This window comes from Rhinopithecus roxellana, chromosome 19 (genome assembly GCF_007565055.1).
Source record: "Rhinopithecus roxellana isolate Shanxi Qingling chromosome 19, ASM756505v1, whole genome shotgun sequence".
Classification (NCBI taxonomy): Eukaryota; Metazoa; Chordata; class Mammalia; order Primates; family Cercopithecidae; genus Rhinopithecus; species Rhinopithecus roxellana.
In genome coordinates, this window is record NC_044567.1 from 23,083,865 (window position 1) to 23,108,234 (window position 24,370).

General features: G+C 35.4%; 1 protein-coding gene across 9 annotated transcripts in view; it reads left to right on the plus strand.

Moving 5' to 3' along the window:
- Window positions 1–24,370, plus strand: part of BCAS3 (BCAS3 microtubule associated cell migration factor) — a 733,207-nt gene that overhangs the window by 322,827 nt on the left and 386,010 nt on the right. For all 9 annotated transcript variants that reach the window (XM_030922807.1, XM_030922806.1, XM_030922804.1 and 6 more), the window contains one exon: window positions 18,284–18,434. In XM_030922807.1, the coding sequence (XP_030778667.1) occupies window positions 18,284–18,434 (151 nt within the window). The remainder of the gene's footprint in view (window positions 1–18,283; window positions 18,435–24,370) is intronic.

A 24,370-nucleotide genomic window follows, 5' to 3' on the forward strand; every position in this document is an offset into this window, starting at 1 on the left:
ACACATTCAACCCCATCTTTCAAGGCCAGCTTGTGATGTACTTTCTCCCTCTAAAAATAGTGTTGAATTTCATATATTTGCTCCTTCTGTAAACCCTTAATCTGTACTGATTGTTTTCTACTTTCTACCTATTATTATTATTTTTAAATTTTTAGATTAAGGGTGTACATGTGCAGATTTGTTACATGGGTGTATTGCTTGATGCTGAGGTTTGGACTTCTATTGATTCCATCACCCAAATAGTGAACATAGTACCCAATAGGTAGTTTTTCAACCTCCCCACCCTTTTCCTCTATGTTTTTGAATCCCTAGTGTCTATTGTTCCAATCTTTGTGTCTGTATGCACCCAATGTTTAGCTCCCCCTTATCAGTGAAAACATGACATATTTGGTTTTCTGTTTCTATATTAATTCACTTAGGATAATGACCTCCAGCAGCACCTATGTTGCTGCAAAGGACACGATTTTTTTCTTTTTTTTATTATGGCTGCATAGTATTCCGTGGTACATATATAGCACATTAAAAAAATCTAATCCACCATTGATGGGCACTTTGGTTGATTGCATGTCTTTGCTATTGTGAATAGAACTGTGATGAACATATAAGTGCAATTTTTTTTTTTTTTAAAGAATGATTTATTTTCTTTTGGGCATATACCCAGTAGTGGGATTTCTGGGTCAAATGGTAATTATATTTTTAGTTCTTTGTGGAATCTCCAAATCGCTTTCCACAGGGACTGAACTAGTTTACATTCCCACCAACAGTGTGTAAGTGTTCTATTTTCTCTGCAGCCTCACCAACATCTGTTGTTTTGACTTTTTACTAATAGCCATTCTGACTGGTGTGAGACGGTACCTCATTGTGGCATCTCTCTGATGATTAATGATAAGCATTTTTGTGTTTCTTGGCCATTGTATGTCTTCTTTTGAGAAGTGTCTGTTCCTGTCTAAATGTCCCTTTCAATGGGGTCATTTGTTTTTTGCTTGTTGATTTAAGTTTCTTATAGATTCTGGATATTACTCCTTTGTTCGCATACATAGATTGTAGTATTTTTTCCCATTCTGTAGATTGTCTGTTTACTCTGTTGATAGTCAGAAGCTCTTTAGTTTAATTAGGTCCCAATTGTCAATTTTTTTGTTGCATTTGCTTTTGAGGGCTTAGTCATAAATTCTTTCCCCAAGCCAGTGTCCAGAAGAGTTTTTCCTTGGTTTTCTTCTAGAATTTTTATAGTTTCAGGTCTTACATTTAGGTCTCTAATCCATCTTGCGTTAATTTTTGTATGTAGTGAGAGGTAGGAGCCCAGCTTAATTCTTCGTATGTATGTCGTTAGCCGGTTTCTCCACATAATTTATTGAATAGTTATATCTTTTCCCCGTTGTTTATTTTTGTCGTCTTTGTTGAATATTATCAGGTGGTTTTAGGAGTGCAGCTTTATTTCAGAGTTCTCTGTTCTTTTCCATTGGTCTATGTGTCTTATTTTTGCACCAGTACTGTCCTGTTTTCGTTACCATAGCCTTGTAGTACAGTTTGAAATGTGATGTCTCAGGTCAGGCCCAATGGCTCACACCTGTAATCCCAGCACTTTGAGAGGCCAAGACGGATGGATCATGAGGTCAGAACTTCGAGACCAGCCTGGCCAACATGGTGAAACCCCGTCTCTACTAAAGATACAAAAAAAATTAGCTGGGCATGGTGGCGTGCACCTGTAATCTCAGCTACTTAGGAGGCTAAGGCAGGAGAATCACTTGAACCCAGAGCTGAAGGTTTCAGTGAGCCGAGATTGCGCCATTGTACTCCAGCCTGGGTGACAGGGCAAGACTCTGTCTCAGAAAAAAGAAAAAAAAAAAGAAATGTGATGTCTCAGGCTTTGTTCTTTTGGCTTAGGATTGCTTTGGCTGTTTGGGCTCTTTTTTGGTTCCACATGAATTTTAGAATAGTTTTTTCTAATTCTGTGAAATTCTGTAATTTGATAGGAATAGTATTGAATATTTAGATTACTTTGGGTGATAATGGACATTTTAACAATATTGATTCTTCCAATCCATGGGCATGGAATACTTTTCCATTGGTTTGTGTCATGTGTGATTTCTTTCAGCAGTGTTTTGTAGTTGTCCTTGTAGAGGTCTTTCACCTTCTTGCTTAGATGTATTTCTAGGTATTTTATGGGATTTTTTTGTGGCCTTTCTTAAAGGGATTGCATTCTTTATTTGGTTTTCAGCTTGAATATTATTGTTGAATAGAAATGCTTCTGATTTTTGTATGCTGAAACTTTACTGAAGTAATTTATCAGGTTAAGGAGTCTTTGGCAGAATCTTTAGAGTTTTCTAGGTATAGAATCATATTGTTGGTGAAGAGAGATAATTTGACTTCCTCTTTTCCCATTTTGTTGCCTTCTGTTTCTTTCTCTTACCTAATCACTTTAGCTATGACTTCCAGTACTGTGTTGAATAGGAGTGGTGAGAGTAGACATCTTTGTCTTGTTCCAGTTCTTAAGGAGGAATACTTCCAGCTTCTGCCCATTCAGTATGATGTTGGCTATGGGTTTATTATAGATGGCTCTTACTATTTTGAGTCTACTTTTATTTTTGATGCTGTTGATGACTAAGTTAAAACTTCCTTGGTCAGGAAATTAGAGGACCTGGAATCAGACTCCCTGGTGGTAGAATCTATGTTCCATGGTTTCCTAACTCTGTAACCATAGACAAATTATTGATTCTATCTGCACCTTACTTTTCTTTCTGTAAAACTGGAATAATAGTATTACCAATCTTATAGAGTAACTATGAGAATCAGAGCCCTTTTAATAGTGTTTGGCACATATCAAATATTCAGTGGAGGATTACTGTAGTTGCTATCATTAGTGTCCTTGATACTGCTATTAATGTGAGAGTCTATAGAACTGATTCATTTTTCATATTTTTGGTACAGTACCTGTTATCCAGAAAACAGAATAAATAAGTAATTCACTAAATAATGAGTAAATTAAATATAATAATTTTGGACTTATTCTTTAAAGGCTTTTAGAACAATACGGGGCTCAATATTGATAAGTTGAGTTGCTACATTGCTACACCAATATAAAACCAAAAGTGATGGTGGTATTATCATTTTAATTGGTTTTTGCTCATTTTAATTGTATACATCAGGAAATATGGTTTTATAAATTAATACACCTATTCTTGAGCCTTTGCCATTTCTTTATTTTGCAAATTAGTTTTCCATTTTAGGTTCAGAAATATAGAGCTCACTGTGTCATGGGACTTTTAAGGAATTTGTTTTCTTCCTGCAATTTCCATTGAGTTAACAAACAGATCTTGGATTCACTTCTGCAGTTCTCTAGAGTTCCTGGAAGTGTCTCCTTTCCTATTAACTTGTTCATCCTCAGAGGGGTAGTCATCTTTGAGTCACAGATTTTGGCATCCGAATTCTAGATTCTGCTTTTTCTAAATGGAAGTGGTTGATGAGACTCGGAGACCTTTGTACAAAGCCTCTCATTTCTTGGACTTGGAGCCTCCATATTTCAGTAAAGTGCTTTTACAAAACTGGAAGTATCACTTTTCTTTTTAGCATCTGTATGAGGCATTCCTTTTACCACTCAGAGACTCTGTTTATAGCTTTCATTTGATGGTTTATTGTAATTTTAACTTTTGTTGATCAGTAGTTTTCTTGATACAGACCACATCACAATTGTAAATACAAAGCAACTGCACATGTCAGCCTTATATAGTTTCACGTACTTAAGAGAATCAATGATAATGTGATGTTTCTTGACTTTTCTTTCCACATCACTGTTTACTTGTGGATTGAAGTTTCCATGTGCATGTTTTAATTTTTGCCAAGAAAAATCAATCAAGTGCACTGTAGCTCTGCTTTAAATTTTATGCCTCATATGACATAGAGTATATAAATAGTATAAACATGTTAAATGGAGAAAAATCTTGTGGGGGTATATCTTAGTTTAGTACCTGGGTTTTTATTGATTACGTGTATTTTATTGTTTTAACTCAAATGCAGTTTTGTTTTTCATTTGTTGTTTTCAAATTTAAAGTTATCCTGGTGAATTTGTTTTCTCTTCTTTTATCATCTTTTTAAAAAAAATGTTGCCATAACACTATGCTAGTTTTGACATTTACTATTTTCTCAAGACAGAGCAGATGAGTTTGTTAGGGAAAGTGGATAGAAAAGAGTGACCTCGTAATACCTTCCTGAAAACAAGATGCTTTCATTTCAGAATCATTAATGGGAGACGCTATGAAATGAAGATTGTACAGTTGTTGTTTTTAAATAGGGTTTTAAAGAGAAGTTTTAGGTTCTCAGTAAAATTGAGAGAAAGGTATAGATAGCTTAGTTTTTGAGGGAAATAAAATTGCCAGTGGGATATATTTTAAAGGAAACCCGATATTATATTGCCTCTAAATTATACTTTAAAATTTAGTGGTATGAAAATTAATTTAAAAATAGTTTAAAACCAAATAAACTCTATTTAGACATTTTATCTTTTTGTGTATTTCATTTTGGATATAACACATTTCTTTTCTCTGTAAGTTTGCCTTTAAATAAATGCCAGATAATGTAGCTATCCCTTGAAACTAATCCAGAATTTCTTCTTTGCTTTTTACTGCTTGTGGAAATATTTTTACTTTTCTATGTATTTTTTACATGGGCAAATCATAACTCCAGATTTCAAAATAGTTTTATTTTTAAATGGTTAATGAGACATGCCTCTAGAGGGCAATATTTTCTCAACTTTTCTAAGTGTAATCAAGGCAACCCTGGCATGAACCCTGAGGTACTAGGGATGTTAATGTCTTATCAGATCTTAAATAGCCTCTCTTCCTTTTTATTATGTTTTCTGTGATTTATTCTTCAACGTCTTCTTAGAAAATTCGACTTTGGAAATATATTACTATCAATTAATGTCCTTTCTGAGTACTACATGCAGATACCCAGTTCCTCTGAGTGAATACCATTGATTGAATAGAGGCAAATTTTTTAGTTATATCATTTGAGTATGTGGGGTCATTATGCTAAATTTTTAAATTCTCTATGTGTTGCTCTTCAGGGACTTGTTATCTATATACTTTATAATATCAGAGTGATTAAACTTCATTTTTGAGGCATTGAGGCATTATAAGGGCTAATAGTTATCTACTCTTTTCTATTAACATTGATTGGACACTTACTGTTGTTGTTTACTCTTTAAATATAATTTTTATTTTTTATCAAAGAAATACATGCATTTATTATAAAAGTCAAAAATATAATTTTATAATGAAAGAAGGCACTTTTTGTCCTATCCTCCCCACTCTCGGGTGTCATTCCCCAGAGGCCTCTTCTTTCAACTCTTCAGTTTTTTTCTCAGTTGGTTTTTTTTGGCCCTTTCCTGGAAATCCTATTACTTGAATAATGTATCTCCTACACTGAGCCCCTGTCTTGTCTATTTTCTATCTTATTTTTTTAACTTTATGAGAATTTCCCCAACGTATCTTCCAGTCTTCTTGTTGCATTTTTATTTCTGCAATCTTTTTAATATGATTTTCTTTGAATATTTCTTTTATTATCATAGCCTTTTCTCATTTTATATGTGTAATATTTTTATCTCTTTAAGAGATAGTTATAAATTTTAAAGCTTTTTTTGTGCTCCTTTTATTATCTCCATTTCCTCTGAGTTCCTTTTTCAGTTTTTTTTGTTTTCTTTATCTTTAATGTCGAAGCAGCAATTTTCTTTCTTTTCCTACTTTCTTTTTTCCTTTCCTTTCCTTTCTTTTCCTTCCTTTTTCTTCTTTCCTTTCTTTTCTTTCTTGTCTTCCTTTCTGTCTGTTTTTAAATAGAGACAAGGTTTTGCCATTTTGCACAGTCTGGTCTTGATCTCCTGGGCTCAAGCAATCTGCCTGCCTCAGCCTCCCAAAGTGCTGGGCATTACAGGTGTGAGCCACCAAGCCCATCTGCAGCAGTGATTTTCAACCCTTAACTGTCCATTATACTTAAGCTGGATAGATTTGAGAAATACTGAGGCCTAGACTCCATCAGACTGATTGGACCAAAACACTGACCTCAGTGATGGGGAATTCTTGATGGATCATTGACAGATTATTTTTATTTTTAAATTTTATTATTTAATAATTCATTTTTAATTAATTATTTCATTTTTATTCAGCTAATCAACAAATCAATACTAAGGAACTGATTGGAAGCTTTTTGAATGTGGGAAGGGCATACCACCTTACAGGTGTCAGTGGTGTATCAGATAGGAATGCCATTTTATTATCATACCTCAAAAAGTCACTATCCATAGGTCTTTTATTTTTTTTTATTTTTATTTTTTTTTCCATAGGTCTTTTCATGTACATTGGTCAGTTCTCCCACAAAGAAAGTCTTCTATCCTCTGTTCAGGGTGGGGTTCGGATAATGAAGAGTTTCTGGCAATAAACTTAGAAGTTAGCTTTCAAGAAGTTGAAGGAGTTAACATTATTTTTATCTAGTGACTAGAATAACAAAAAGAGGATTTGGAGAACCTGTTTGCATTTGATTATTGTCTTACTTCCCTAGTTAGGAGGACAGTTAAGTAAGAAATTCTGGTCTGTTTCCACTGAAATAAAAATATTTCTATGGAAATCTGGAGATGGAATTTTTAGTTGCTGAAGTGAATAAATGTAAAAACTACTTATTCAGATAAAGAAGTGCAAATGGGTAGAACAACAAATTTTGGGAAAAGAAGTGAGTGTTCATTTCCTTAGGTACTTATCAAAAGGAAGACCTGAAATGTGTGTTTTTGTTTTTTTTTTTTAATTTGGAGAAAAATTGGAGAGGGAGAAGAGAATGAGTAGGCTTCTTAGGATTTGTAATAGCCAGAGTTTGAATGATTGACCCATATGAACAGATTTAGAAATTATCAGACTTGAGAGTAATAGACATGAATAGTCCTGAGGTTGAAATCTGAGCAGGAACTAGAAATCTGCTAGTTGATAGTTGTAAACTACAAAAGGACAACAAGACTGGGATCAGGGCTATACCAGGATTATGCATAGAAATAGAAATTATGACAGTTCTTACCATGATAAGGTAAAGGACATTTTGAATTTGGAGGAGGATGAGAAAAGGAAAAGGATTTAAGGTTCATTGAAAGAGTTATTAACATTGGATGATGTGTTTTTGCAGGTGAGAATATTGAAGCTAGAATGAGGCACAAGAGGGAAATTACTATTTCAGAATGGACCAAGGTGGAATTAACGTGGGCACTGTTGTTGTTGGCTTCAGAAGAAATAGAGCGTTCCATTTTCTGTTATTAAGAGCCATCTCTAGTAAAGAATGCTTAATTAATGTTCAATAGTGTTTCACTCTGGTCTAGTTTTGGAGCAGATTGAAATGTGTCTATATTTGATAAAACCATAGATGAGGGAAAAAATAGCATGACAGTACTGATAAATGAATATAGTTTTCCGGCAGTGCTCCAGCTGATTAAGAAAGTGTTTCGGCTTCACAGGGAATTACAGGGAAAGAAGAGTCATTATTTCTCAACTGGGGATGGTGGTGGTATCACTCCTCTTTGTGATTCTTACTGTCAAGAACCTTTTGTAAAAGTAGGTTTTACATACATAGGTAAAGTCATAGGCATACTTTTGGAAACGTAAATTTAGAAGAGAAGGGCTTGAACTAGTAGTATTCGTGTGGTGTGCTTAGTTTGATTTTTTTTCTTCCTTTTTCTTTTTTTTTGGTAAACTGTTCCACAAATTGTTGATAATTTAGGCAGCTAAATGGAGTATTGGTTTCCTGTTTTCATCTTGAGTAAAATATGTAAGCATATTTTGATAGATATTTAAATGTTTTAAAACTGGAAATAAAGTATATGTGAATAGAAAAGGTTTTATCTGCCCTGTTGTCAAAAATGCTGATTTGGCCCTTTCGTACTGTACTCCCATCTTTGTATGGTTGTTATAATCTGTTGCTCTTTCCCATCTGAAGGAAATGCATCTTTGACACTTCTCATGACCTGAGTCATGATGCTGAAATAGAGCCAGAAAATATCCTTAACAGTCATGGGTAAAAAGAAGGAAGGCGTCTGTAGGATGGGGCGGGAGAATAGGGGACTGTGGGGAGAAGAGAGTCTTTGCTCTTTCAGTTTACATCATTTTGATTGTGAGGAAAGTTACTTACATTTTGTGGCTCTACTTTTTATTCAAGAGAAAATGCTTTGATTTTATATTAAATTGTTCCTTAAGTGTACATTCTTTAACGTATAGGTATACAAAGTATGTAAAGATAAGTTCTGCAAATGTAAAATTAAATAGTTTTGAGTTCTCCAGATCTAAGAAAATACACTTTAAATCTTGCAATTAATTCTGTATTTCATCTTATTACAAAGTGTTTATCTCAGAACCAACTTCTGATACTTTTACATCTTGTATGTTTAGCAGTTTAAGTAATAAAGTCACATTTGTTGAAACAAGAAGATAGGATTCCGTATTTTTTCCATCTACAGTAAAGAATTTCTGTTTACTCTGTTGATACCGAAAATTCATTGTGAGATAAAGATGAGAGAGTTGAGTGTAGAGTATTTTCAAGAAATAATTTAATGAGGTCTTATACTTTGGGGAGCACATTTCACCTCAGACTTGTTCTAAGGGATGTTAGATTATGGAGTTTTAATTCTGGGGATTTTTCATTAGGCTAAAACTCCTCACTTTTGAGAACTTAGTTTCAGTACTATATTCGAGCTTGATTCAGAGGAGTGGGAAATTTTGAGGGTGCTTTAATATGATACATTTAGAAATAGGTTGAGGCTTAAGGTCAAAGATCTGTTTTTTTAAATTTTTATTTATACATATGAAGAATTTACTTTCCTCCCTCTCATGTTAAATATACTCTTTTTACTGTTTTGTTTGATATTTCATTGTTGAAAGAGTGTCAGACTACAATCCTAATACTTAAAATGAATTAAAAATTGCTAAACCTTCTTAAATATTAAGAGCACCAACTCTTTTTTTTTTTTTTTTTTTTTTTTTTCGAGACGGAGTCTGGCTCTGTCGCCCAGGCTGGAGTGCGGTGGCCGGATCTCAGCTCACTGCAAGCTCCGTCTCCCAGGTTTACGCCATTCTCCTGCCTCCGCCTCCCAAGTAGCTGGGACTACAGGCGCCCGCCTCGTCGCCCGGCTAGTTTTTTGTATTCTTTAGTAGAGACGGGGTTTCACCGTATTAGCCAGGGTGGTCTCGATCTCCTGACCTTGTGATCCGCCCGTCTCGGCCTCCCAAAGTGCTGGGATTACAGGCTTGAGCCACCGCGCCCGGCCAAGAGCACCAACTCTTAATAAATTTTCTTCATTTCAAAATCTTGGAGTGCTCTAAGATAAGTAATGAACTTACCACTTTGAGGGAGGATATTTTGTTCATTTAACTTGTAAGTTTGGGTTGACTCTGTGATTGAGACTTAACTGCATGAAACTTTTCAGACAGATTTTTTATATTTCAGTAGATTTCCTCACAGCTAGTTCTATTATTTTTCCTTCTGTGTTCTTGCATTTTATTAACATTGTTTCTAACTGTTGATTTCATCTCCTTTTCTAGGGTAATTTTTGCCTCCTAAGTTTTCCATTTTCCTTGTTCTAGGCCCACCTTGTTACCTTTTGGAGTAGTGTCAACTATACTTGCTCTACTTAGAAGTTTAGCAAGAGTAATTATTTCTTTATGACTTTTAATTTTTAGGCATCAAATTTCTAAATTTATTGGGTTTAGTTTAGCTTTAAGAGAAGAAAAATACTTAAATTTATATGTTATAGTAGCCAGCACATTCAGATAATAATTAACAGGTGATAATGGATTCACAATAGAAAAGGAAAACTACCTAGCAAATTATTTATTGGAGTATTCATACATAAATATATACAGTTTCAGTTCTCCTGAAAGTACACTTTTAATTCTAGTGACATTTAATAAGCCCTAGGCAAAGCTCCATGCAGGCTACTTTGTATGTAGTGGGGAGAAGTGATGACAATATCATTAATAATCTCAATCCCCATACCGTTAAAAAAGAAAAAAAGATTGGATTCTTGTTTCCAAGTCCATTTTGTGGGAGATTTCCCTCATCTTCCTACCTTCCCACCCTTTCTCAAAGTACCTACAGTAATGTCTATGGTGACATGAACTTTTTACTCAAAGAAAGCAACAAGTGTTTTTGCTTGAAATACATCAAAAATTGCAGTGTTTTTACTTCACCATTGATTGCCTCCAAAAAAAAGTTATAGGCAAAATAAATCAGTACCCAGACAGGATTGTCTTTCAGCATTTTCTGTCTTTAATTGTCACCTAAACTGTTGTGTTTATGTTCACACACACACACACACACACACACAAAATTCATTTTCTTTTAGTTGTGTGTTCTACTCTCCTTGGCTCCTGTGAACAAGCATTGCTTCCGCCCAGTTTGGTATGTGGGTCAGAAGGCACTGTTTCTCACCAGGGTGCTGCTGTTTCCTTTTCCGACTTGAGTAGATTACAGATTATACTGGAACATGCCTGAGAAAAGGTCATAAAGGAGGGTGAAAGTCCTGGAACTGCAGCTGGGAAGCTTGACATTCTCATCTAGGAGAGGGGAGGAGAGAGATGGAGAGAAAGACACACACACTCCCATCCCAACCAAAATTAACCTACCTACAGGAAATTCTCGTTTACACAGGGTATTTTTTTATTAAATAATTATTGAGAGTTTGGTTGAAAAAGCTTTAATGTTAGATTGGATGGCAAGCAAGAACTAAGCAGTGTTTTTAACTTTTCAGAGCCCAGATTTCCAGTGACTATTTCAAAACAAGCTACCATTGTATTCTTTGACAGAGTCAAGAAGTCAGAGCTTTTCAACTACAGAATTAACTTAATTAAACTCCTTGGTATATTTTAGATTTTTATCCCTGTCAATTCCACAGCAGGATATTAAAAACAGACCAAAAGCTTTGCTCTTCTGAAGAAGACAAAAGTTTACCAAAAAAAAAAAAAAAAAAAAAAAAAAAAAGCCCAGTAGAACTCATCATCTAGTTTTTATTTTTGAAACATATGATATAGGGAATAGAACATCTACATGATGTCTTAGAATAGGTAAAGTGTTGCAAAAAGGGCAAAAATAAAGGAGATATTTGGGACTGGGTTGTTTTGTAGAATTGTCTTCTGAGGAGTGCCAGAGAGTCACATTGACCTTGGCCTTCAGTGTGGCGCAGTAATCCGATTTCAAAATGCGGGAGTTCAAAATAGGAGACCAAAGACACTAGGTGAGGAGCTTATATTCTAGAACCATAGTGGGTCTTGTAGATAAGTGTGTGGAGAGGTGATGAGAACAGAATTTAATACAGTAGTAGGAGTCTAGAGTACTGAGTTGTAGGAAGATGTCTATTGTAAGCCTTCAGAAGAGTGGAGTGCCTAAAGTGGATAAGGTCTGTGTCTGTGATAAGAACAAGTGAAATGATATGTGGATCTCCTCATAACACTGCTCTTTCATAGGGCACCATTGCTTAGTGTCCTTTAGCTGTTTTTGCAAATGAAGTTTTGCCATTTCTATACTTGTTTACCTCATATCTCTAATGACAACAAAAGCACAGTGCTCTTTTTATCCTCCAAATGTTTCACTTGACCCACTTTATTCCATTGTAGGTCTTAGTTTCTCATACCTTCTATTCCTAAAGAATCTTTCTTTGTCCTCCATTAGCAATAACTTTTAGAAACCTGTAACAAAAATTTCTCTATCTCCCTGGCATGACACTCCTTTAAGGTACTTTCTGATCTACAACTATTATCATTTGATTCCTTAATGATTTTTTAACCGATTTTATGTCCTTTTGTTCACAGTGTGGTAAGATATGGAAATTTTTTAGAGGTAGAAAGGATGCATATACATTCATTCTTTATTTCCCCTCTTCTTGTTTGCATTTCAGAAGAAAGGCAACTATACATATGTACACACAGATACACTGATAGTAACTTTAATATTTAACATAATCTGAAATGTTCAACAATTTCAGTTTTGCTAGCTTTAGAGAGTTCTTGGAGTTGGCAGTTTGCCACATTCACATGTTCTCACATCACTGCATTCAGAAGCTAAGAATACCAACCTGGCAGCTTCTGCACAGAGGGTAAAGATAAAACAGAAAGGAGTCTAACTTTGCAGCTACATTACCTGGGAGTTGCTGCTGATGTCTTTTCCACAAATGTCCAAGTTTGTCAAAGCCCAGTAAATCTTAGAAAGTTTATTTTCCTTGTAGCATCTGTGTTTTATAATGGGTCTTTTAATTTGTTTTTACTTTGTCTGCAGGGATTTCTTTTGTCCGGAGTTTTCAGACTCTGTCTTTTTTTTTTTTCCTGTGGAAGTGAGTCTGTTAATGATGACTGGTTTGGGAATATGCCTCTCTGCAAAGCTGACCTGACAAGCTGTTCCTCCAGCGCGGCAACAAAGCCCATTGTTATTTTCTCTGTTCACTTTTATCCTCAACTGCCATTTTTCCTCTGTGTTTTTATAGTATAAAATGTCTGGGAAAACATAATATAGGACAAAGCATAAGTAAGGTGGCATTTTGAAGTTAGCAAAACTTTTAGTAAACAGATCACACCACGTCATTCTCATATGTGCAGACAGTGGAACTATGTGTTAGTATGGAGATGGAGAGTTTGTGTCCCCCAAAGTACAACATACCTATAGATGTCCTTTATCCAAAAGATAACAGAAAAAAAAAGAGCACAGAAGTTGTTTTCATAATTCCCTTTTTTTTTTTTTAAATTGCAAACTTTTAGAAGATAAACACGGAAAGTCAGTGGTTGAATCCCAAAGTGAATGGTTCTGGTTTAATGGCTTTGTATTATAACATTAAAAACAATAATAGCAGTAAACAAAAAACTGAAAACAGAACAAAACAAGGCATCATAGCTTTAAACATCAAGGGATGTTTTAAAAATTCTGATTTTTAAATAATTTTATGTCCCCAAATAGAATTCCTGCTTTAACTTATTGAGAAACCATTTTATTGGAACTTGGAATTTCTTCCCCCCAAGAGAACTCCATCTATCGTGGGGACTGGTAAACCTCTAAAGGATCAAAGCTCTAGTGGATTTGGATAAAGACCCAAAAGCCTGAGGCTTATGCAAGTTTATCTATATAGAGTAAGCCCAAAAAACTGGGATGAGAGTCTTAGATGAGCTTATTTTCTCATGAGATTTTTGGGACTTCCTCTGTCTGCTTGTGCCAGAAATACTGTGAGAATATTCATTCTCATGGCATTTGTCACTTACAGGTCTCCTCTTAGCTGGAATTTGAAAGTATAATGGTGTGTGAAATAGTTTATGTATCTCAAGACTTCATGCAGTCCACTACCAAAACTGCACTTAAGTAACCTCTATTCTTTTTCATTGTAGTCATGCAGTAAAGGAAAAAATAGAAGAGTATAGTAAAGAAGGGTTAGTGAAGGTGATACCTTGTAACTCTCTTCATAGATCTCAGAAATATTATTTGTATCTTATGTATTTCTGAGAGGTGGAGCAAAGAAAAAGAATAGCGATAGACTTCATCCAGGTCCAAGGCCGACACTGCAGATTTCTTCCTGCTGAACTTCTTTATACTAAGAGGCTTGAGATTTAATGAAGAATTCTGGCTTGAAAATTTAGGCTTGATATAACCACATGGAAATGTCTAAAGATCTATTTTTAAAATTATCAAATCTAACCCCCTAGTCCAGTGAACATGAGACTGAGCAGAATAGTGAAAGCTGCAGACTCCAGTCATCTGGCAACCTTCTGAAGTACTGAGTCCCCTCCAGAATTATTTTTTCTATAGATCATAGGGCCATATTTTTCTCTATGTCCTGGATATGGAAATAAATATATTTCCTTCATTCAGCAAACATTTATTGAGCTATTTGCTATTAATGACTTGTAAGACACTATCCTCAGGAGTCCAGGCATCTTGGTGGAGTCTTCAGTATTGTGAAGGATAAATCTGGAGGTTTGTTAGATTCTAGCTGCATTTTCAAAGAAAATCCAAGACAGAATAAATAGTGTAAAATCATTTATAACCAAATATTTTAACAATAGGTCCTGGAATAAAGGATTGTTAGGCTGTTCTGTGTAGTTATTTCATTTATTTCTTTAATGTGTATTATTTACATGTCTGTGTCAGCTATTGAGATTTCTGGTCTAAGCTAGCTCTTTGATTTTACTAACTTCTGATGTTATTGATACATCTTTCCTCCTTTATTTTCTACTAGAAAAGCAAAATAAGAAGATAGAGATTCCCTCCTTTATGCTCCAAATTTGTATACCTTTTCTCCCTTTTTAAGTTGTCCTTTAAAACAGTAATAAAAGTGACTCCTTCCTTTTTGTTCCTGAGTCATTTTTCAGATGTATTTATTAGCATGGTTTTCTCCCATTTTTCATTTTTTGTTAATATGTCTTTCTGTACCATTGTATTATGAACTCTTTGAAAGTCCCTTGGACTTACTTCTTCAGAATCTAGAAGAGGGCCTGATACCAATAAGCCTCCAAAAGTGTGAAGTGACAGAGCGAAGGTTGAATGAAACTTTTGCTTGGCGCAGTATGTCATCTTTGTAAATGTCTTCTTTTCAGTGTCAGTCTTTAAATCTTTGTTCTCTGTCTGTTACCTTGATTTTTATCCTATCAGCAGTCCCTTTGCTTATTCCTTAAACTCTTGACTTTTCCACCTCACCACTGAAACTACGCTATTGAAGACTATTAGAGTTAGTAGCTTTTTCTCTGAGTTTTGTCTTCTTAGATCTTGGCCTTACTGACCATTTTATTAATATACCCATTGTTTCATTAAAGCTGTGTTTATAAGTTGCTAGCCATATCCATTAATATGTAAGACAGACACCACCCCTGTGAACATGAACATGAATGTAAAACCTACACAACTTATCTTACCCTCTCAGATGTGCTGGTTTCGAATGGACTCTGCAGCATAAACACAGGTTGAGAAGGATAGATCTGAAGTTCTTTGTTTGCTATCCTGAGGTTGTCCTTTATCCTGGTGAGAGAGTGAAACATTTTAAGTCGTGCCTAGCTAAACCACAGATTTGGAACTTCTTAATGAATCACTTCATTTTCCTAGACCACTCCTTTTATCTGTCAAATTCAATGACTTCAACATCTATACTGTTCCCTTTCTGAAGAACTTAACCTAAGTTCCTACTCCTCTGGCTCAGTTGAGAGGTCCTCCTAAAACTGAAATATTTTATCTGCGATCGTTAGAGATTCCTCACTACTCCTCCTATAATGGCATCCCTTTAGACCACGCTTCCCTCATACTATCCTTGATGCCCAGAATATTCCTTCTCTCCTACCCTTATCCATATTTTGTCCAATTTTCAAAGTCTAGATCATATCCCATTTGCCCTTTTCCTTTAGCCCTTTTCCAAATAAAGGTGTTCCCACGTCTCCTTATCTTTAATTCTAGGCAATTAGCACTTAATGATTCCTGTTGGTGCCTGTTAGACTGTAAGCTTCACGGTAACAAGGAAAACAGTCCCTTACAGTGTTATCTTAGGCTAAGGCACTCAACAAATATTTGTTTACTAGTTGTGAAATATATATGATATACCTTAATTTTCACCAGCTTGTGACATAAAGTTGCAGTCTGATTTCAAATTCAAATTAATATTAGCATAGTTGTCTAATAGCAATTTTATAATTATTTACATCTATTTTGGCCTTGAGAGTGTGATAATAAATTACTTTGAATGGCTTAACTATAAAGCAGTTATTCTCATATTCTTCCACAAATATGATATTTTAATGTGATTTCCCTCTTCATATTTTCTACAAGGTTCTATGTTGTAGCCTAAATCATCTTGTATGTATTGTGAATTCTGTCTTTTGTTATTCCTGCAACAGGTATAGATGGCTTCTGTTAACTTTAATGTGTATTCTGAATTGGAAATTGAGGAGATAGAGAACAATTTATTTTATTTGCATGAATTTCTTATCTTTCCCTGTATTTTACAAAAGAGACATTTATCAGAGTTTAACTTGATAATTCTATAGAGTAATATAAAAAGATAGATTTGTGTCCAAGGAAGAAGTAACATTTGGTTAAACCATTATCCTAATTCTGAAGCCACCGTCATCTTGTTATGATTTTTCAGAAAGGCACTTTTGACTTTTTACTATCTCTCAGGCTACCATTAGATACTGTGTGGTAGTTCTCCCTCTATCCTGAATCCGTGCTATTTTTAAAGCAGATGTCTTTTAGGATGTGTTTCAGAAATAAGATATTAATTAGGACTTTTGGGGGGGATTCTTTTGTTGTGTGCATAAATTTGTCAACTTAATTCGAATTAGTAAAAACAATTATATGTGTGTTTACTGTGGTTATCATTTTTTAAATGCCTTGTCTATTGCTAACCACATAAATGGAGTTGATAATTTTTATCAACAGTCAAGAACAGTGATATAAAATTAACATTAGATCAATAAGAAGTTTTTTGCATGAAAGAGTTGTTGGCTTACAGGCACTGGCTTATTCCGTAACACAGAAAATGAGGTAATTTTTATACTTTCTCTATAAACCCATCAATTAATAAGACTCACTAGAAAACTACAGTAATTGAGAAAATGTGGTATTACTGAAAGGCTACATAGATCAATGGAACACATAGATCAATCCAGAAATAGACCCACACGTATATGGTTAGTTCGTTTTTGACAAACATGGAAAGGCAATTAAAGGAGAAAGGATAATCTTTTTAGCAAATGGTGATGGAACAATTACACATCTATGTTTTAAAAAAAAGAACACAATGAGCCTCAACTCTCACTACATACACAAAAATGAGCGAAAAATAAATCAAAGTTTGCTTTTCCCCTGTCAAATCAACATTGCACTGAAAGTTCTAGGTAGGTCAGTGAGGCAAAAAAAAAAAAAAGTCATCTAGACTGGAAAGGAAGAAGTAAAACTATCTCTTTTTGAGGATGACGTAATTATGTGTGTAGAAAATCCTCAGGAATCCAGAAGAAATTACTAGAACTAAGAAATGAGTTCAGCAAAGTCGTAGGATACAAGATCAGTATACAAAAGTTACCTGTATTTCTATACATTAGCAATGAATAATCTGAAAAATGAAATTAAGAAAACAATTCCATTTTCAAATTGCATGAAAAAGAATGAAATAATTAGTAGTAAGTTAACCAAAGAAGTATAAAACTTGTACCCTGAAAACTACAGAGCAACATTGAAAGAAATTTGAGAATACCTAGGTAAATGGAAAGGCATCCCAAGTTCTTGGATTAAAAGACATATTATTGTTAAAATGGCAGTATTCCCCAAATTGATCTCCAGATTAAATGTAATCCCTATGAAAAGCTCAGCTGGCTTTTGTTTAGAAATTGACAAGGTATGGGGGAACTAGCAGATTGTGTTGGATGTGAGGACCTAAGCAGGGCAACAAACCACCTTAACTGTCTTTAGAAAGATAAGGAATTCAGCCCTAATTCCCAAAGACTGAAATATGTTAATAATTAAGTCACACTTGGTATTACCAGAATACTTCTTTTTTGTTTGTTTGTTTAGAGACAGGGTCTCTGTATGCCACCCAGGCTTGGAGCGCAGGGGTGCTGTCATATTTCACTGTAACCTTGAATTTCTGAACTCAAGTAATCCTCTTGCCTCAGTCTTGAGCAGCTAGGATGACAGGCGTGTACCACAATACTCAGCTAATTTTTGAAATTTTTTGTAGAGATGGGGTCTCACTATGTTGCCCAGGCTGGCCTCAAACTCCTGGCCTCCTGCCTTGGCCTCCCAAAGTGCTGGGATTGCAGGCATGAGCTATTCAGCTCTCCAAGAGTAGTTTGGTTTCTTCTCATCGACATAATTGTAATTCTCTTGGCATCAATTCTACCTTGGATGCCTTTTTTTTTTTTTTCCTGAGATGGAGTCTTGCTCTGTTGACCAGGCTGGAGTGCAGTGGCGCAATCTCCACTCACTGCAAGCTCCACCTCCTGGGTTCACACCATTCTCCTGCCTCAGCCTCTCGAGTAGCTGGGACTACAGGCGCCCGCCACTTCGCCCGGCTAGTTTTTGTATTTTTAGTAGAGACAGGGTTTCACCGTGTTAGCCAGGGTGGTCTCGATCTCCTGACCTTGTGATCCACCCATCTCGGCCTCCCAAAGTGCTGGGATTACAGGCGTGAGCCACCGTGCCCGGCCCCTTTGATGCCTTTCTTAAATGATTACTGGAGTCAGTGAAAACCCTATCAGAGATAGGAAACTTCCCTCGGTGATGCTTTTCTTTATTTTTCTCTTTGTAGGAAAACTGAACAGCCAAGACTCCTATAACAATTTTACCAACAACAACCCTGGCAACCCTCGACTCTCTCCTCTCCCCAGCTTGATGGTAGTGATGCCTCTTGCACAAATCAAGCAGCCAATGACATTGGGGACCATCACCAAACGAACAGGGTAAGGCTTCAGGCTTGGTGCTTTCTTAACAGCTGTTTTATAGGGTTGAATGAATAAAAATAAAACATAATTTTTCTTTGTGTGGTTTTTATTATGTTCTTCATTTCCAGCTCAAATGAGACTTAATGGCATCAGTTAGGTACAAAGCATAAAACTTGCACAAACATACTTGCACACAACCATGTATACACACATCCATCGAGAAAACAAAGCAGTGACAAGCTGTGAAAACTAGTATTGGCTAATCAAAAACAGATCCATCTACTTCGTCTTATCCTTACTGCCTTGTGGCTTTGCCTGCAAGTACAGTTTCATTTTCCTGGCTCTTTCGGGATTTGAAATGACTCCCAAATTTTGACAGATAGAAATACGGAGAGAACCTTAGATGACAACCATCTTTTTAATACTTTGAAAAAAAATCATCTCTATTGAGATATAATTTACATATAATAATCTGTCGTTAGTGTCAGGACAATGTGATGTTATTGGTGGTTTTCAAAGCCAGTGCACTAAGATTTTGGCTTTATTAAGATTGGTCATTAACTTCCTTAAAGACTTTTGATGACTCACCTGATTTATTTCTGCTTATTTTAGCAATTTGCTACCCCTTAGGAATATAAGATTATCACTTCATTAGGTTCCTGAAAATAAACTGCTAGGTCTATGATATTATTAGATATTAAATTGTATGTTAACACTGGAAATCCATTTTATATGATAAAATATGTATGTTTATAGGCAAATTACTTGTTTTCCATAGTGAGCAATCCTGAAGTTTAACTACTTTGAGATGGAACAATGTTTTTATGTTTCTGTATTAAAGTAGTCAGGCGAAAACCCTGTCTGGCCTCAAACAGTCCTCAAGTTCTTTCCAATGAAAGGAATATATTAAATTATTTGGCTGCTATGTCAATATATCTTAATTTTGTTGTGTTCAGTATTAATGTGTTTACAGAGGTCACTTTTGTGAGAAGAAATACTCAGTAGTCTCAGGGATAAGGCCTTTGAGCTCCAGGTATCACCATCACATAGAAATGGACCCTGTAGCTAGGTGGAGTGGTGTTTGTATATAGAGAGATCCTGTTGCTGCATGCAGACATAAAATGGAGTCTGTGGCATTTGCTGTATTTTTTAGCAAAACTTCATCCCAAATCAGACGTGTTAAGGCACCAATAATTTGGCCTGTATATCTTTTTAATTTTTTTCAACTTTTTAACTCCTTGGGTCCCGCAAAAGTATGATCTTAAGTTGGATTTCAACTTTCTCTTCCTCTGTTAGTTTATTTTAAAATAAGTTAAGAATAATGGCTGTGAATAGTGAAGAGGTTATGTCCTTTATATTGACAATTAGGTTATTTTTTCATTGTATGTTACATTCCTGTGATGTAGAATCAAAAATGGGACTAAATCTGGAATCATAACTTTAAAGTTTCTTTTTTACTTACTGAAGTTAGTCAGTACATAACTGTATCATCTTGATTCACTCCAGCATTGTACAGTTCTCCAAAGTACTTATAGATTTTAGCCTGTCTTTCCTGAATCTAAGTGAAACCATCCTCAAAATTGTTTCTCTGTATTTTAATTTTATATTCAGAGTGAGGGAAATTTAAGAAGGTTCAAAAGGCTCCTGGAGTCATAAAAGCATATTCTGGTGCTTTGTTTCTGGCATGTGTTTATTTAATTTTAACATAAGAGCTGTCCTGTTTTATAATGCAAAGAATTAGCTCTCTTTTTCTAATGAACTTCTCCAAATATCTCTCTGAAATAGTAACTGAAGTTTAGTGCATAAAATGATATGATGTTAGAATTTAATTCATAATGTTTATGGAGAGGGATAGGAAGTGAGTCTACTTTTTTATGTAGTGTTTGAAATTTTCCATAAGAAGATAAAATCTCTTGCTCTCTTTCTCTCTGTCTCCCTCTTACTACTGCATTTCTCTCTACACTAAGATGAATAGAAACTGTTAGTCATTTGGTGTCCTCCTGTGTTACCACACATTATGAATTTAGATAAAATTCCTATGTTTCCTTTTCTTATAAAAATTTGCTCTCTGTTCTCAGATTTTTGGAGCATTCTGTTGTATTATGAACAATTAATAAGGGAAGTGTTATCAATTTGAGTTATTTTATGTGCTTTGAAACAAATGTTAGTTAAAATACTTGTATCATATTGTTTACTAGGCTTTGTATCTCAATTCATACCATTTCATTTCTGCCATGGTTTCAAATTCTTTTTAGCATGCCTTGTATTGAAGTGTTCAGAGAGAATAATTGATACTTGTCACACAATGAGTACTAGGTTTTAATTTATTTGTGACATAGTTTCAGACTTACAGAAATGTTCCAAGACTATCCAAAGGAATTCTTGTATACCCAAATTCCCCAATTTTTTTTTTTTTTTTTTTTTTTTTGACATAGTCTTTCTCTGTCTCCCAGGCTAGAGTGCAGTAGTGTGATCTCGGCTCACTGCAACCTCCTCTGCTTCCCTGGTTCAAGCAATTCTCCTGCTTCAGCCTCCCTAGTAGCTGGGATTACAAGTGTGCACCACCACACCCAGCTCATTTTTGTATTTTTAGTACAGACGGGGTTTTGCCATGTTGGCCAGGCTGGTCTCGAATTCCTGACCTCAAGTGATCCACCTGCCTTGGCCTCCCAAAGTGCTGGTTTTACAGGCATGAGCCACCACGCCCGGCCCCAAATGTTAATAGATCAACTTATTTGCTTTATCATTCATATTCTCTCCCTCTGCCTAATATACACTAACACGTCATTCACGTTCTCTCCCTCTGCCTGTGTATACACTAACGTGTTACGTTTTTCCTAATTGTCTTACAATAAGTTGCAGACTTAGTATACCCTTATCCCTACATACTTCAATGTGTAATTTCTAAAGGCATGGACATTCTCTTATATAACTGTAGTACATTTATCAGAAGAAGTGATCTTGAACATATTTGATTAGTTTTTTTAATTCCACATAATTGTTGTCTACAGTGAACTTTCTACTTGTAGCGTAGCTTTAGTGTACTACAAATTACCCAACCTACTATTCCTTTTTTCTCTCGCCATCTACTTTTTTTATCCCTTCCTATTAATATAGAGTACAGTAACTGATAAGACTTTGATGATAGTGGTCAATCATAACTTATACTTGACTGTTGTTAGATGACAAGATTCAATATCCTTAAGCCAGAGGTCCCCAACCCCTGGGCCACAGACTGGTACCAGTCCCTGGCCTGTTAGGAACGAGCCGCACAGCAGGGGGTGAACAACAGGTGAGTGAGCATCACTGCCTGAGCTCTGCCTCCTGTCAGATCAGTGGCAGCTTTAGATTCTCATAAGAGTGCAAACCTTATTGTTGTGAACTACACATGCGAGGGACCTAGGTTGCACGCTCCTTATGAGAATCTAATGCCTCATGATCTGAGGTGACACTTCCATGAAACCTGTTCCTGGTGTCACAAAGGCTGGGGAACGCTCCTTAAGCCACTCTCTGAAGAGTTCGTTGATTATACTTGGAAACTACTATTGACTTTTCTGATTATTCTTTTACTATAAGTTATCCAAACATTTAATCATAAAGTTTTCAGAATATAATATATGATTTTATTATCTTAAAATTTAACATTTTCACTAAAATACATGTATTTTGCCTTGTTAAAAGTAATATTTGATTTGTGAGAACCAAATATATTCTGTGAATTTTCATTTTTGCCATATGCTGAGTTTTGAAGCAGATCTCAGACAATATTTCATCCCATTAGCTTTTATTGTATTAGATTTTAAAGGCTATATTTATTTTATTAAATTTTTTTTTACTATGACAAATTCTTAAGACTGGAGTTAGCTAATTTCCATTAATTATTGACATTAAATGTTATTGTATTTGCTGAGAAATCTGATGGCTCTATTAACGTCACCAGGCTGATGAGCACATGAGAGTTTTCATTTTCCGTGTCTCTTTTTATTCTGTAAATTCTCATTTACTCAAGCTTTGATTTTATAAAATTCTTTTCCCAGTATTTTAAAAATAAAATCAACAAGAAGTATGTGACATGGCTTATGTAGAAAGAGAACCCAGAGTGACCCACTTATAGACAGGTAAATTATATTCTGTTTTCAATATACCTGATAATGTAGTTGGTAAAATTATGTACTTAGGTTAGATAAGTTTCCACTTGGTCTATGTCTGAGGTATTTTGCACGTAGTCATAAAATAACCATAAAGTGTTATATTTCTAAAGCAGAGATTTCTAAAGATTTCTAGGATCCAATAATTAAATATCCAAATTGAGATAGAAGCCTCAACTTAAACCTTAAGGGGACAAATCGTGTGTTTACCATATTCAACATCTGCCTTCTTATGTTTGCAAATACATATGCCTGAAAGCCTGTGCAGTGTCAGGGACCATCTGTCTCACTGCAAGACATACATGAGGCCAGTAGAACTACAAATAGCAGAAGACAGATATATTTACACCTTCTTGTTCAGTACCTTGAAGCAGCACTTGGAGGTAATAAGGCCTGTTTTGGCAACAGCTGCTGCTTGACTCTATGACAGTGTACATTGATGGAGGTAAAAGAAGTGTTGGAAATTATTTGGCTCCAATAATCACCCATTCAAACAGACTCTGTTTTCTTTCAGTTTAAGACTGGAGGTTTAAAAAGACCAGGTTATCACATCCATCATGTTCTTATCATATATAAGTAAGAATAGTTCTCCTAATCTTTTAAAAGTGAAATTAGGTGCTAAGAGGTTGCTCCATATCTTGGATGTTAGGTTTTTGTAGTAGGGATTTATTAGCAGCATTTCATAGATGTTTGGCATTATCAAGTGAGTGATCAAGTTTTAAAAAATATTTTCTATGTAACGATTCACAAAAAAAGTTCATCAATGAGCTTACTTTTATCTGCTTAAATCTAAAATTATTTATATATACAAATTATTTTATGGACACAGGCAAAGAAGAGTAAATTTCAAAAAGAAGTCATGGTAGGTAGTTCCATGGGAATAAAATATATTAAAATTGAAAATGAAGTTACTTCCTTGCTCGTACTAGGTAGACCACTTTTTGTGAAGTAAACATGGGATGATTTTGCTCTCTCGTAGGTTTCCTTTTCCTTAAATGGAAGTAGCTCCTAATTTATTTCCCCCTCCCCTTCTTTATATTTACTCATTTCTTTTCTTTTCTTTTCTTTTCTTTTCTTTTCTTTTCTTTCTTTTTTTTTTTTTTGAGACAGAGTCTCGCTCTGTCAGCCAGGCTGGAGTGCAGTGGTGTGTGATCTCCACCCACTGCGACCTCTGCCTCCTGGGCTCAAGTGATTCTCTTGCCTCAGCCTCCCAAGTAGCTGGGACTACAGGTGGGTGTGCGCCACCATGCCTGGCTAGTTTTTCTATTTTTTGTAGAGATTGCTTTTCTCCATGTTGCCCAAGCTGGTCTTGAACTCCTGGTCTCAAGTGATCCAACTGCCTCACCCTTCCAAAGTGCTGGGATTATAGGCATGAACCACCACGCCTGGCCATGTTTATTCATTTCTTTGTGACGATTTAGGTGGTTATTAGGAACCTTGAGACGCACCCTGTAGAAGTAGGTTAAATAATGTAGTGGAAAAAATATTGAATTAGGAGTCTGAGGCCCTGGCTGCTTCTCATCTGGGTTCTACCACCTATTTGCTAGTGTGTCCTAGGTAAATTTCTTCACCTGAAAAAAAAGTTTATATATATGGGTTATAATCTTTTATTCTTATCATGTATGAGTTCCTACCAGTTCTTCGATCCCATTTCTAAGTCTCAGGACTGTTGAGCAGCTGTAAGCCAGTGCTGATGAGCACAGGCCCCACTTAGAAAGCATAGATGCTTTTAAATGATATTAAATGGAAGCATTAAATAGCATTTAATCAGACACATCCAGTTGATATTTGTAGACCAAATCTACC